This window comes from Diadema antillarum, unplaced genomic scaffold, assembly GCF_040938485.1.
Source record: "Diadema antillarum isolate AM-2024a unplaced genomic scaffold, OU_Dant_1.0 scf00000188, whole genome shotgun sequence".
Taxonomy (NCBI): domain Eukaryota; kingdom Metazoa; phylum Echinodermata; class Echinoidea; order Diadematoida; family Diadematidae; genus Diadema; species Diadema antillarum.
The window spans coordinates 524200-539637 of record NW_027271077.1 but is presented as its reverse complement, the minus strand read 5'-3'; the positions used below and the strand labels follow the sequence as shown (position 1 = coordinate 539637).

The following is a 15438-nucleotide window of genomic DNA, read 5'->3' as shown; positions in this document are numbered from 1 at the left end:
TTATTTTTTTTATTTTTTTTTTTTTTTTTGGGGGGGGCTGTTTTTGTATTGGAAGCTGTGCCATAGATAACCACTGTAAACAATACTTTGCCAGTATAGGTAACTTTGTTACAAAAGCACTGGCTAGCAACTGAAATGTGAGCAATCTCAAGAGATAGCAATAGAGCATTTCAACCATGTGCAGTGTCTATTAAAGTTCAATATACTGTTGGCAACAATCAGAACATCTATATATTCTATATATATGTGTAGACTTAAGATGGATCCAATTTGAGTTATTGATCATATTTTGTAGCTTTTTAGATTGAATATAAGATTGGTATTAAAAGGCCAGCACACCATAGGTGAATGAATGGGAGAAATTACATACTGTAATACAGATATCTCATCCTGTCTCTGAAAAGCTACAGAAATGGTATTCTAGCAAAAATATTAATTCAGTCACAAAGTATGCCTAAAGACAGTGATTTTGCTCTGAGCAAGAAGAATTGTTATGGTTGCACATACTTTGTATTGCAGTCACATTAAACAGGGAAAAATGCTATTGATAAAGTGCAAATCAAGTCTTCAGTGAGTTTGATCCTCTACTGTAGAAGCTTACCATAAGCCTTTAGCTTTATGTGAATGAAAGATCTACCATGCACAAAGGTGAACAAGAGCAATCAAACTCAAAGCATTTACTTTGCTCCCCGTAGATTAAACTTACTTAGAGAGGAATTCCAGACAATTTTCCTAATTTCTCATCATGTAATACATATATCATTAGTGCCATGTATAGATTTGTGGAATTGTTGACTGTGAACACATAAACCTATGCTCTAAAAAACCCAAAACAAATACACTGTACACTGAACAAGGATGTGGATGACGGAGACCCCGTTTACAGTGCGAGGCTCGGCCGCGCTGCGGCCGAGCCCACCTTCATTTCAGTGTAAACGCGCAAAAGGTCAAATGCGAGGCCAAAATTGGCCTCGCATTTGGCCATGCTCTGGAGGTGGTCTCGGCCGAGCCCGGCCTTTTCTCAGTGTAAACGCAAACTGGGCCAAATGCATGGCCAATTTTAGTCTGGCTTCCAAACCCTCTGCCTGTACTATTTCGCTATTCAGGATATTAACTCCCTCAACGTCGAAAACTAGTAAAGGTGGTTTTGTCCTGCAAAGGATTTTTCCTTCGGCAACAGTGACTTCGTCGCCACGGAATCCAGTTGGCAAAGGGTCTGAAAACCAGACAATACCAAATTGCGTTTGTTTACAAGCAGAATGCCACAACGACAAAATATTGAAAAGTTTGAATCAAAAGTGCGGCCGAGCCCGGCAGTGTAAACGGACAAAATTGCGGGTCTCGGCCTCGCAATTGAGGTCTGGCTCGGCCGCGGCTCAGCCCAGCCCCGCACTGTAAACGGGGTCATAGAGGCTCTCATATTCCAGTAATGTAGCAATGTAATTCCATCACCATACCACTTGACAATTTCACCTGTGTAGAATTTATGCATGCTTTCTTTTGTTGTGCTTCCTCGAGCATCCAATCATGCATTCTTAAGTGAAGCTGCTGTCATCATCCTCATTTGTTGTGATTTGTTATGAATTTTAAAACATTGTCATTCCTCATCGCAATCACTATAAATTTTAAAACTCGGTACATACAGTGTACGCAGTATGACCAATTTATAGATGTTCAAAATAAAGTCTGAAAATCAAACTGAAGTGGAATTCTTTACCAAGGGGTAATTCCACCTACTAAACAAGAGCTGAGACTTTTTGAGCGAGACATGGCGCATGTGCAGAAGATGCCAGCCCCTCTGTACATTGTGAAATGGCTTTACCATTACAAGTACAACTATAAAAATAAAATGTTACTCTGTTATGAAGGTTGCATATACAACACTGTACAGAATAAAATATGTAAAACTCTGTGGTGGTGATTGAGTTATTCTGTGAAGATGTTATGAGAATTACAATTGCATTTGGTCAAGAAAATTGTAATTTTATAACTGTACAATGAGTGTGTGTATATACTTGTATGTATATATATATTATATATACTAATATATATGTATGTAATATACATGTATATACATGTATATATATGTATGTAATATATATACATGTATATATATGTATTATATATATATATATATATGTATTATATATATATATATATATATATATATATATGCATAATATATATATATATATATATATATATATATGGCTTTGAATGCATTAATCTGCAATGAAGACTTTCCATACAGTTAGTACACCATACAATTCAATTAGGCTTGCAAAGAAAGTCAGACCAGCCAATGAAATAATGTGTTCTGGTTTTAATATAAATCATCTAAACAGTTACAAATATGAATGCTAAATCTCACACATACAGTACACATATTTTTGCAAAATATGAATGACTTTGGATTGCTTACAGACGAAGTTACATAAATTGTGTACATTGTGTCAACTTCATGTGCAGTTTATTCTTTACAACCACTGTGTGCATTTTAACATGTATAGAAATTGCACTTCAAATACTAGTACAGTACTCTCCGTATAATCGGGTAGGCTCGAGCAGAGCGTTTCTTACCCGATTAAGCGGAGTAGCCGATTAACAGAAGAACACGTCTCACTCACAATTGACATACCCAATGTGTGTGTACATGCATTTTCCACTGCACCAAACACCTACACTGTATGCCTGCACGGCACATTATACATTGTACATACAGCTGTACCTTACACCTGCTCGGTCACGAACAATAATTTACACTCATTTTAAGGACAAATATGTCTTCAGAAAACTTTGTCGTTTGACTATAGGCTCTTTGCTAACATGCAGGTGTTTTCCGAAATGAACACATCTCTTTTCGTGCACTAGTCACGTAGAACGTCGGGTTACTTTTTGAGAAGTGACCGGGAAAAAGCAAAATTATGGAGCTGGTGCATGGCCTGATTCTTGTTGCAAACTTCTCGCATTGTGAATGTTGCTGCGGAGCACAGGATGAGCGCAAGTGTTGTCAACTCCTGTATGTCTATGCAATTGTGAGTGCCAGTTACATGTGCAGGCCTAATGTTCGTTTCCGTGTGGCAAGTTGGTACTTGTACAAGTGTACATGTGTTTTCATGTTTAATCACTCCCCGAATGATCAGTCTTCTTTGCAAAGTGAGCAGAGAATGCGATTAGCCATGGAAAATTTGACATTCATGATTTCTTAGTGTTACATCTGCGATAAAATGTGGGTAGAAATTAGATTAGAAGACAATTATTTACCTGTTTATGCGGAGAGGCAACCCGATTATCAGGTAATTTGAATGTGCATTGGAACTGACTTTGAATTTACTACCCAATTAACTGGAGTACCCGTTTAAGCGATACCCGATTACGCGGAGAGTACTGTAATTAAGCATAATCCTATTTTACAATATTGTACGTGGAGATACAAATAAATGGAGACTTAAAATTACTTTATAAGATTATACACAGGCCATATTACTCCTATACACATACTGTACTGCACATATCTATTTCTAACATACAGACACACATACACACATGCACATACACACACACACACACACACACAAAACATGCACAAAGTTAGAAGTGTCAAAAATCAAACTTCTGCCCAGTTTTGAAGTAAATTCTCAGACCACAATAACATTGTAGAAAAGTATTTACTAATAACAGTTAAATCTTGCCCATGTTAAAGCTTTTCTCCACACTGAATAACATCAACTCATGCACAATTGACAGTACCGGTATGTTATTTTCTCCCAATTGCTGCTACACTTGTGCAGTACTGCCATTCAGAAAACAGATGTTACTATGCAGTGGTCATTTTTACACTGGTTGAGATGCTCTGTGTAATCAAAGATGTGTGGAAAATGCATGATACATAACTACATTTCGAGTTTCATTATTTAATAATGTAACGTTATTACATTACTGTATCCACTACTGTCACATATGTTATTACAAACAAGTGATTAGTTATTACAACTTTTAACACATTTGACAAATGCAATCACAGATAACATCCTTTGTGAACAGTAAGGAGATAATCACAACATGTCATTTCCAAGATGGTGGCAAGTACTACAGCAATAAAAAAATGATTTAACAAAAAAAAAAGTCTTTGTTTGCCTGTATTTCAACAGGGGCAGATCCAGGAATTCCGTAAAGGGGAGGTGCCTTTTAATCCGTTGAGGACGGTTTGATGTTGCTACAACACGCATTTCCCATAGACACCTGCCCAAGTATACTCGGGACTTGTCCTCAACGGGTTAAAAAGTAAGGGGGGGGGGGGGTGCACGCTGGTAGCTGGGGAAAAATAGGTGGTCAGATTAAATTGCTCTTCATTCACAGGCCACTGCAGTACACTAAAAAACCATGAACAGTATCCATCAGTTTAATCATACAGTGTATGTGCATTGAAGCATACCCCCATCGGTAATGGTCGACTCCAGTCAAGATTCTTTGGCTATGTGTGTACTTACATAGAGCTCAGTAATAAGGCTGTGCACAGTTTTTTACTGAAATTCTTGAATATGTCCGAGCCGGGGCCAGTGTTTTTCACCCCATAAAGCTCCCTTGCCTTTCACTCTACACAGGTGTCAAATACTGTCTGGTATTAAACATGGAAGGGGATAATATGTGATGAGATAACAATGGTAAAAATATGTAAGATTATTCCCTGACATGCACAACTCAAGGCACTTTTTCTGCGTCACTGCATACTGATAAAAAGTCAATATGGTACACTGCAAGCCCAAGGAGCTACAAAAATTTGTAGTGTAGTACAGTGTCTGTGTCAAACTGTCAAACTGTTTCAAACTTGGAAGTACACCATGCTTTCTCAAATACAGGTTGTATTAACTGTAGGGGGTGCCGACCTTGTAAACAGCGGTGCAATATTCGGTGAGCTGAGAAGGATTGCAAAAAAAAAGTGTGAGTTGGCATCTCAGTACATGTATTAACTGTCAACCCACATAAATGCACAAGCTGTACAAGTGTATATGGGTTCTCTTGTCCTTGCAACAAGTAAGGTAAGAAGACGCCCACTTCTAGAAGTGTAATGAATGTTAATGATCATGAGGAAAAAAGTGCCCACAGATCTTTAACGCAAGAAATCTGATACTGTAACGGGTCAAAGGACTTTCACCATCATCAAAATCAAAGGATACCGGTAGTGTTGCAGAAATATGGCTTTAGTCAGCTGTATATCGATACACTTTCACACTGCAGTGGAAAGGTGAGAGGAACCACGATGAAGGATACAAGAAAGAAAAAAAACATTGAAGTGGGTTCCTCTTGATCCTCTGGACAATACTGCCTTAAGTTTCCATTGACACTGTACATGAACAGGGTGCCATTACTGATGAAAGAGTCAATGGAAAAGTCATTGCCCTTTCACAAAGGAACAACGGGAGGTTTTGTTTGTTCTAGAAAATTCCGAGTTCTTTCCTGGGATCCACAGGCTGAATACAGACCAAGTCATTTCCAATGCCACACAGCATGCAGTTCATGGAATATTCCTGAGGAAGTTGGAAGGAGGGGAAAGAAGAGAGGAGGACACACATATCACTTTGTGTTGGTTTGTCAAAGGGCTTGGATGGTTGGTACAGTACACACCTCAGTCCACTGCTACCCAAGGCTTGTTTGCAGTAGAGCTTTACCTCTATCCATAGATTTGACCAGGTCTATGGCCAATGAATTCTTGCAGAACCACACATGGCCTTCAGTGCATTTTGGTGTACCATTTTAGTGAGAGCAAGGCAAATTCTAATAATCCTAGTAATGTAGCCCACATTTCAATGCAAGACACTCATGTGTATCAGAAGTATGAATCTCTACAATAAATGTAAGATATTTGTACAGCAGAAGCTCATAATGATGAGCTGCTTGAATATTTTAACAAATTTAGAGAAACAGTGAGGTACTGCTTTTAATGATGTGAATTTGGCGGTCCATATTTTCCATAATTGTATTTACCTGGTCTTTTTTTTTCAGTATGTTTTCCAGGTACTGGTTAGAACAATGTAAAGTTGGTGGTCCCAGCAGCATCCCGCTATGAAAAATAAGGTTTTCCTGTACAGCATGTCAAATAGAAGACAAGCCCTACACACTGTTTTAACTATAATACTTGATCAACTTCCTGCAAATTTTCTCTAACTTATTGCTTTGAGTAAACTAGTTCCATTTATAAAAGTACTCTGACATGATTTCTTCAACTGTTATAAACATACAGAAAATAGTAAATACAGAGGAAACTAGACACAGAGTGATCTGACATAACAAAATGCTTGATTTAACAAGCACATCTTTGGTCCAATTGGAATATATTATATACATGTATATTTTTAAAAGTCTATTTGTTCTTGTCTTTTGTCTAGTGATATATCAGAGTACCTAACAAGATGAAAAAAAGTACCCCTCTATACTGAGTTTCCACTGTATACTATATACACGTATGAGGCATGCAACCCAATGTGACGGACTCACCTGATAATCACCGTCAATGATGAATATGTGTTCATGCTCTGCAATCACGTGACTGCAATATGTACAAACATCTGTAAGGTGAGGAAGAAGAAACACACAATAATAATAATAATAATGATGAAATAATAATAATAATAATGATAATAATAATAGTAACAATAATAATAATAATGATTATTATTATTATCATCATTATTATCATTGTTATCATTATCATAGACAAATGTACTATGGAAACATTTATGTAGCACTTAATACTGGCATTTCTAAGGGCATGAAAAAAGTGAACACACATAAACAAGTGAAATCACACTGAACAAGAATTAAAGAAGCTTATGCATGATGTCCTGTGGCCACATCCTCTTGAGTCACAAGATACATGTAATGTCATTCATCTCCATGGACACTATTATTATTATTATTATGAGCTTCCTCATGGAGACATATTCTTCAATAGTGTAGGTTTTTATTTGATATGTTTATAATAAAGTTTGATCTGACATCAGAACTGGCTGGGGCAAATTATATTAAGTTATTATTATTATTTTTTTTTATTCACATGAACAACAATATCCTTGTGTTCAATACAAGATAACTCCCTATTTGTTTTGCACACAAACACACACATACAAGAGTGTGACTGAATGAGTCAATACCTGCCTTGAAAGATGTCTTTGTTGTAAGTGTATTCAGTGTAATGGAGGAGGTAATTGTGCATGTTTTTTAACTTATTTTACATGGCTATTAAGCACTTTCATGCCAATCAACACTGTGCACGAGTCCTAGCAATGGTTTACAGTGATTTTGCTTAGAGGCACAAATACAGCGGCGGATCCAGAGGGGGGCGCAACCAGCGTACACCCCCCCCCCCTTTATTTTTCGTTTAAAAAAAAAATGAACAAAAATGAATGAAACCCGGAAGTGGCACTAGAAATAGTTGTGCCCCCCTTTACAGAATTCCTGGATCTGCCCCTGCAAATATGCTGACCTGCTGACAGACTTGAACCAGTGACTTTTATTGAGAGCCCTTGGTGTCAAAGCCACCACAGCGCCTCAGAGAGACGAGTAGTCAGTGATAATTTATGTATGCCTCAAAGAGAAGGGTTACTAAACAATGCTTTTTTAATCCTGTGATGACAGGTGTGGTTTTGAGACATTAATTGGACGTGTTGCTTGAAATGCTATTTAATCAATAATTCTGATAACTGAAATTTCCACACATTTATCTGGTGAGTGGTGCATTTGTTTAACTTTGTCCAATCAACATTGCATTCTCACTTGGGGTGAAGATTTCTACGATGGCAGCACAAGGTTTAGGCAAAGGACCAAAGGAAGTCTCGAAGAGAACTTGACTCATGTCAGATGGTGTCTTCTAGGCATGAGTATCTCAGATTCTGATTTTAGGTTTAACTGGAACATGTCTAATGTGAAAAAAAAAAGTTTTCATTTTCAAGTAGAGGCCTTTGGAAACTGCCTGAAGAATTAAACAAAACAAAAAAATACCCAGAGATATAATAAGTTAAAAGACAATAATTTCTGTATTTAATAGACGAAGGTGATAAGATCCAAGCTATGATGCATTGACGTTTTATACCAAATTCCATCTTTACATGGAAGGTTAATGTGGAATGCAGGAGACTCAGAAGCTAGCTACCACAGTGCACTCCTGTACAGTGAACACTGTTATAAAAAACCAGATACAACGGAGTAAAATTCACTAAACTTATCATCTAGACATCTCGATATACATTCTGACATAACAAAATTTTGATATAATGAAAGAAAACTGCTGGTCCCAAGGATTTTGTTTTAACGGGAGTCGCCTGTATTTCAATCCCCACTGTTACATACGGTCATATGAGATGACTTCTTCTCCATCATCCTTAACCTCTGTGTTCCTCTGGCTGATTTTGATTGGTTCTCGTTTCCGACACTCCGCACACCGCTCAAAGTTCATCCAGTATGTCCCGTTGTCCAGACATGTTCTTCCCTGTCAAACGAAAAACACAGACAACAATGCTGTGATAGAGAGATGTCACCTGTTGGCAGATGCCCAAAATCTTTTGAGAAGCACACAGAACCTACTTGCACTGAATGCTTGACTACTATGCAATATATCACTGAAAAACTGCAATCACTCCACATGGAATGTGCTCAATAAAAGGTATGATATGCCATGGCTCGACACTAACTTTTATGTTTGGTGGCCCGATGGGGCCACCAAAATCCTAAATTTCAAATTTTTGGTGGTCCGAGAGAAAAATTTGGTGTCCCGAAAAAACAAAACAATAAAAAAATTAAAAGTCCTTTTTTTCAATGAGTCAAATATTTAAGTTTTATGATAGTAAGAATTAGAAGTTGGACATATCTACTCATAAATAGGTCCAATAGTTGGCTGGCTGTTATTTTCGCATGCAGATATTTTTGCAAAGGGGGAGGTCAGAGACATTTTCGCAAGGTTAGAACTTTTGTGGATCATTTTTGTGTGTTTCATACCCGTCAGGCTTTGGCTTCGGACTTCAACTCTTTATGTGCCATGGTGGAACACCATTTTGAAAAGACCCTTTTCCAGCCTGAATGAAAGATAGCTCAAGCTCTACAAGTCTATCATCAGACTCATACTAGAATATTGCAACTCGGTATGTTGTCCAATGTCAAAAAAAAAAAAAAAAAAAAAAAAAAAAGATGAGGATTTGTAGGATTTGAGGATGAGTAACCAGACAGACTGAAAGCCCTGGGTTTGGAGACTCTTGCATACAGGAGACAAAGAGCAGAGGTTCTAGTACACCGCATAAGGTTAAATGAATGGGATTGACCACCTACACTAGTCTAGTGTATAGTCCTACTCCTAGATCATGTAGATGGTAGATGTACACAAATTTTTCCAATTGGTAGCTCCAGAACCAGACTCCAGAGGCCACAGCATGAGAGTCAGAAAACCCAGATCCAGATACAGTATATATTGCGTCACAAGTCATGTGAAGTCCCTCTCTGTTCGTAATTGTCGCATGCAAGTTGTAACAACTGGAACTGGCCTTGCCAAACGCAGCTGTCAGAGCAACAACAAGTGTAAAGTTGTAAACCAATTCAAAACTATCCTCGAGAAAAATATAGCCCATATCAGAGGGATAGTGAAAGCTGGAGGGACAAATAAGTTGATCCAAGTAAACTCCAAGTAAGTAAGTAGAGATATTAACGTTGTTAGAGCCTAGAAGTCTAGCGCCGCACTCTGCCTCATCCACTGACGTTGTGACGCCTGCTACCGTGTCACTCGACTCTCTACGCCAGAGTTACGGCGGAGCTGGGCTTCTTATTTCCGTTACCACCCGCACGGGCCTCTACTGCAACTACTAGTAGTTAGTAGTCATGTGAAAACTATAGTTGCCTGTAAATTTCAGTGCTAAAAACAAAAACTGAACTTAGTAAGGTTGAACAGAATAATAAGAGGTCACTTCTTACCCGGTCAACATGTCTATTCTTCACGCAGTCAACACACATGATTGTCAGAAGTGCAATGATAATGACGTTGAAAAAAACGCAGCTCGCGTGGTGGATAGCATGCAAGATGATGTATGGTGGCGCAAAATACACAATAATAGTGTGTCAGCAGTGATTTGACGAAAAAGTGAAAGGAAGCTCAGTCCTTATTGGAGCTCAGTAAATGTTTGTATGTAGAAGATTATCCCATTCTATGGTGACAAAGTGATAATTAAGACCTGGCAGTTATGATCCCATGTATGCCTATAAGTCTTGTGTCAGAAACATCAGTTATTCAAACCACACGCACTTTATTCGGCCTCTGATGTGATTGAATGGTTTCCCTTTTGCTTTTTTTATAAAATAATCTATTGTTTTCGATTGACCAAGTGTTTGAGATTGACAGCAATCATTTCAATGAACACTTCTGATTTAGCCGTACACCTTCAATTCTTTTATCTTAAGGCACTATTCGCTTTTGATGTATTAGTCATTGTATTTTGCGATGCTCCCGGGCGACACTGGACAAAAAATGAAAAACAAATAAAAACAAAAACAAGCCTTGAAGATTTGTTACTTCCTATTATATTCAACAAATCTATTTCGAATGTCTCTCCCCTCCCCCTATATATGTATATATATGAGAAAGGATGGAGAAAACGGTGTGTATGTACCTTTGGCATGGCATCAATATTCCTCTCACTGTTCCTCCATAATTTTCGGATCATATACCTAGTATATATATATATATATATATATATATATATATATATATATATGTGTGTGTGTGTGTGTGTGTGTGTGTATCCAATTTTATTATATGTGTATACATATTGATATACTGATATATGCTTGGATGTTGTAAATTATATATTTGATGGTTTTGGTGTACCATACGTACAATATGTGATATCACCTGCGTTATTAAAGGGCAACTTGCATGCATTCCGATATTTCACCGCATTATAGAGTTGTATGTTGTCTCATTATAATCATTGATCGTTCTGTTTCTAATTATTATGTCTGTGAAATCAGTATTTGGTTAATGTTTGTGATGTGGATACATAAAACGGCATAAATATGAAAATACATTGCTTAGAGTGATGATAATATTGTAGTTTTGAATACGGTACGTTTGATAATGTGATTGTTGACATACTTTAAATATATGTATGGTTTGCAATATTTCATGATACTTTTATTATGCATTTTCTAGAAAAATTAATGACAGATTATTGTATAATGTATATCTCTTATTTTGATACTTTTTGTGAACGAATGGAAATAAATCTCATTTGAACTGAATTGAACTGAACTGACATGATGACATATTCAACCATTATTATTCATGTATCAATATTCATAACTGTGCACATAACAATTACTACGTAGCTTCTTTTTTGTATTTTGTTGACTGGGATACATTAATTTGAATTGATATTCTTTTGAAATCATTAGGCCTATTCGAAAAAAAAAATCGTAGATTTTTTTTTCCTATAACCAAGATTGCAGAACAAGGAATAGGCCACGCATGCAACAGTTCAGAACTATATATTGTGGTAACTATCGTGGTAACTTCTGACCATGTAAAATTTCATATTCATTCAAAGATGAAGCAGGTAGGCATATGCTTTACACGTAAGTCACATCTCTGAACCACTATTTTTCAAAATATGATACGTCAAATATATGCTGGTGGGTAATAAATTTCGGAGCCTGTGAATAATGTCAGACTAGGCTCTGTATAACAACACATACGAAGTCTTAGGACCTACATACTGTTGGAGCTTTTTGATACACGTTTCTAGTACATAGCAATCCCAATGTCCGTCTTTTTACATGAGTAAAACGCTTTACCCCCTTCCGCAACATTCTTATCGTAATTTTATCACTGTACGTGCTGGTGTGAAAAACTACCCCTCTTTTAACAACATCAGTGTTTTTGTTTTTGTTTTTATAAAAGAAATAAAAAGAAAAAAGTTAAAGGGGATTCGCGTCAGAAAGAAAGATGCTTAAAAGCGGATGAAACCCGGAAGTGGCACGAGAAAATTTGTATTGAAGCTCTTTTGTTTGTGTTTTTGTCTTTTGTTTTTCAACTAACTAAACCCGGATGTGGCACCAGAAATATAAACTGCTTTGCGTTGCCCCCCCCCCCCCCTTTACAGAATTCCTGGATCTGCCCCATGTCAGATTCCTTTCTTATTTATGTGCTATAAGTCGATACAATTCAGATTCATCTTCCCACCAATCACGACAACATTCCAGTATCACAGAGAAAAGTTTACTGTTGGTAAATTACTGCACAAAATCTTTATTAGAAAACATTAGTTTATTGTACAAGTCGATATGAAAAGTGTGAAGTGATGACATCGTCACTCATGCAACATATTGCGACACCTTGTGATCATTTCCGATGTCAGTATGGGGTCCTACTTGTATCTGCCCATAAATATGTGCACATAAAGATCATTGTAGACCTATTCAAAGTTACTTGTGACTAAGACGGTTGAAAAACTGGGTAAGTCAGCATGAAAATCAATGCAAAAAAAAGATTTGGATGAGGAATCATGTGCATATCGAAAAGTGCAGGTGATCGTGTAGTCTTTTGAACCAAAGTAACAAAAGTCTGTCATATGACTGCATGGCATATAAATTACCTCTTTTTGCTCAGCTGTTTTCAACCACTCTTGTAATAAAAACATCAATAGGCATATTGAAAGGACAGTAGTTCAGAGGTAATTGCAGGCCACTGCTAAATGTGCACTGGCCATAATATCAAAACATGAGAAACTTAAACTCCCAAATCTCCCTCACGATTTTTTACACCCCTTTTTTAAACGGAATTTACTGTTGCATGTTATGCGTCTAACATAATTATCTATACTCTTTTTATCAAAGTCCAGATGAACTTCTTGTCTTTTGATTATTGAAGGCACGTCTTCTAACACCGAGTCCGATCGAATAACTTTAGTATTCAACTGGGCATTGGTATACCTTATACGGGGAGTTATGGTTCGTCCGTTTGTTTGTTTGTTTTTGTTTTTTCGTGTTTTATGTAGTACGATAATGTATGGCAAGCAGACGCGTTCACTAATGACGATACGCTGGCTTAGGAAAGGTGTAACTGAGCATGCAACAAAGTTTTATGTAATTGCTATACCTTGTAAACACACACGCACACACACACACACACACACACACACACACACACACACAAACACAAACACAAACACACTCACGCTCATATTCTACACAAATGTATCAGTTTGGATCTCAGTAGTGTGTGATACATTGAAAAAAAGAATCCGTGGGATCGCACCTCTATAAAGTTCTTTATAAGACAATTTACTGGAAGTAAATTGACATGACATGTACTTTCATGAGTATAAAAGTGTTTGTGCATAATATTCAAACTGTTTACATGTATAATAACTATCAGCATTTACATACGAGTTTATAACGTCACACAACAGCTACGTCGGCAGTGCTCGACAATACATCTGAAATGGGGCCACCACACAATGTTAAACAGAATCTTTAAAGTGACCTGCATGAGGACATGCTGATTATTAAAAGGATAAAAAACAAAGAGTGAAGGAAGCGCTTCGTTTGATACTGCTGTTTGCTCTAATTTATACTTAGAAAATGGTGAGTAATACGGAAGATATGATGGCGAAACCAAATCCGTGTTTGAAGAACTCTGCTATGTGTTACGAGCCTATCCGACATCACAAGACATCCGCCAATAGAGTATGCCTACACTGTGACGTCACAGCAATTGCTATACAAACCAATGTCAACGGAGATGGAAGGCTGCATTCCTCTTAGTTGGTAATAAAACCATACATGTTTGCATGCGTGAAATGAACGTATAATATCATTTTGTCTTTCTCATCGAGATTATACATCAGAGTAAGGTACGGTAATTCATTACTCCACAGGGCATAGCGGTAGGCAGTATAGTGCTTCAGATAAGACAACTTTTGAAATGATTATGTCAATGTATCGATTCGATGTCAAAAGTTTTGTTTTACATGGATACGTCTTGACATTGTGTAACAAAATACTCAGTATAGGAAAGGGTAGCGTGTACAATGAACTTAGACGTCCTGGTGTGAGTCATTAGGAGAGTAAATGAGGTATAGACTCAGCACAACATAGATAAGGTTTTGTTTACATTCCTTATTGTCCACGAGTGTCTCATATAGCACGCGCGTATGGACAGACCGTTTATATACTAGTAGTGTTGACAAAATGAACGACCTCCACCACCATTAATTACATTGGGGAAAAAAGAGAGGCCTTACACGTGGAAAGACAGTTGTGACAAATTATTGCACAAAATCTTAACACTGGCTCAGAGTAACCCTACTTATTTTTGTGTAAAATAAGTCTACACGCAATTCACACAATTTGAATACTAGATATTTAGAATGAAACCTAAACTGGACAATCAAGACAAATACCATATGGAATCAATGAACTTATGCTTCCAATTTCAAAGCAAGTCAAAATCCAAGAGGCGCAATGAGAATTCTTCCCAGTACAGCACATTGTGTCACATTAAAGACGAGAGTTTGCGTTATATAGGAAACAAGTTTACCAAACCTTTGCACACATATGATTATATCATTATCCTTATCGCAGTCATGCACCAGTAAGATCACTCCTTTCATCAGGTGCAGCGATATTAAGTACGGAATTAAAGCCCAAAATCGCAGTGAGACCGCCAAAACCGTCTTTGGATACTGAGTAAGCGGTCGGATTAATCTACCTGGATCTCAACTTCCTTGCATACACTGGTATCCCTCACACAAAGTCACACGCACACACACGTGCACATAAACGTGCAAATGAATGTATAATACTCTATTGAATGTAGAGAAGTCATAACTATTCGGGAGTTGAATATTCAAATAGTAGAAACACACTGCCAAATTTAAAACTTCTCAGTGACAAGCATAGTGGTCAGTGGATTTAAGAATGTGTGTGTTTTGTCGAATACTAAAGAATGATGCCATTGCAATTCAGTTGCTTGATTATCCTAAGAATTAGTGTGGATTTAAATCCATAGGCCTATACCAGTTCTATTTTCGCGCCTCATCAGCCACGGACACAACGAGATTGGGGAAAACGACAACAAACTAAATTTGTATATAACACGCTTAAGTATTCAAGAATAAAATAGAAAATAAAACATCATTATGTGTTCTACCCTTTGGTTAAATCACAAATATGAGTACTATGTATTTCCACCGAGTATCTTGAACATATTTAGTATTACGTTGTTTGAGAAGGCACAGTTGGCCGTTAGATCGAGGATAGCCCTAATCCATCTCTAGTAGACGGGGAGAAGAGATTGAGATCTGTCTCTTATTATAAACCCAAGTATGAGTATATCCACCACACTAAGAAATAGAAAGAAAAAAAATAAAACGATGCGATACAAGCATAATCAGGTCAGGC

General features: G+C 37.2%; 1 protein-coding gene across 1 annotated transcript; it reads right to left on the bottom strand.

Moving 5' to 3' along the window:
- Nucleotides 1-4928: 4928 nt before the first annotated feature.
- On the bottom strand, nucleotides 4929-9993 carry LOC139723395 (protein Churchill-like). Its single transcript, XM_071634641.1, has 4 exons — nucleotides 9955-9993; nucleotides 8347-8485; nucleotides 6496-6566; nucleotides 4929-5528 (listed from the first exon to the last, which is right to left on the bottom strand). The coding sequence occupies exons 1-4, from the start codon at nucleotides 9991-9993 to the stop codon at nucleotides 5436-5438; spliced, it is 342 nt and encodes a 113-aa protein (XP_071490742.1). The 3' UTR covers nucleotides 4929-5435.
- Nucleotides 9994-15438: the final 5445 nt, after the last annotated feature.

Coding starts and splice junctions, on each gene's coding strand:
- LOC139723395 (XM_071634641.1), bottom strand. CDS start 9,993: ATGTGTGTTGACTGCGTGAAGAATAGACATGTTGACCGG. Junction 8,486..9,954: donor AGAATAGACATGTTGACCGG/GTAAGAAGTGAC, acceptor TTCGTTTGACAG/GGAAGAACATGTCTGGACAA. Junction 5,529..6,495: donor TCATTGACGGTGATTATCAG/GTGAGTCCGTCA, acceptor CAACTTCCTCAG/GAATATTCCATGAACTGCAT.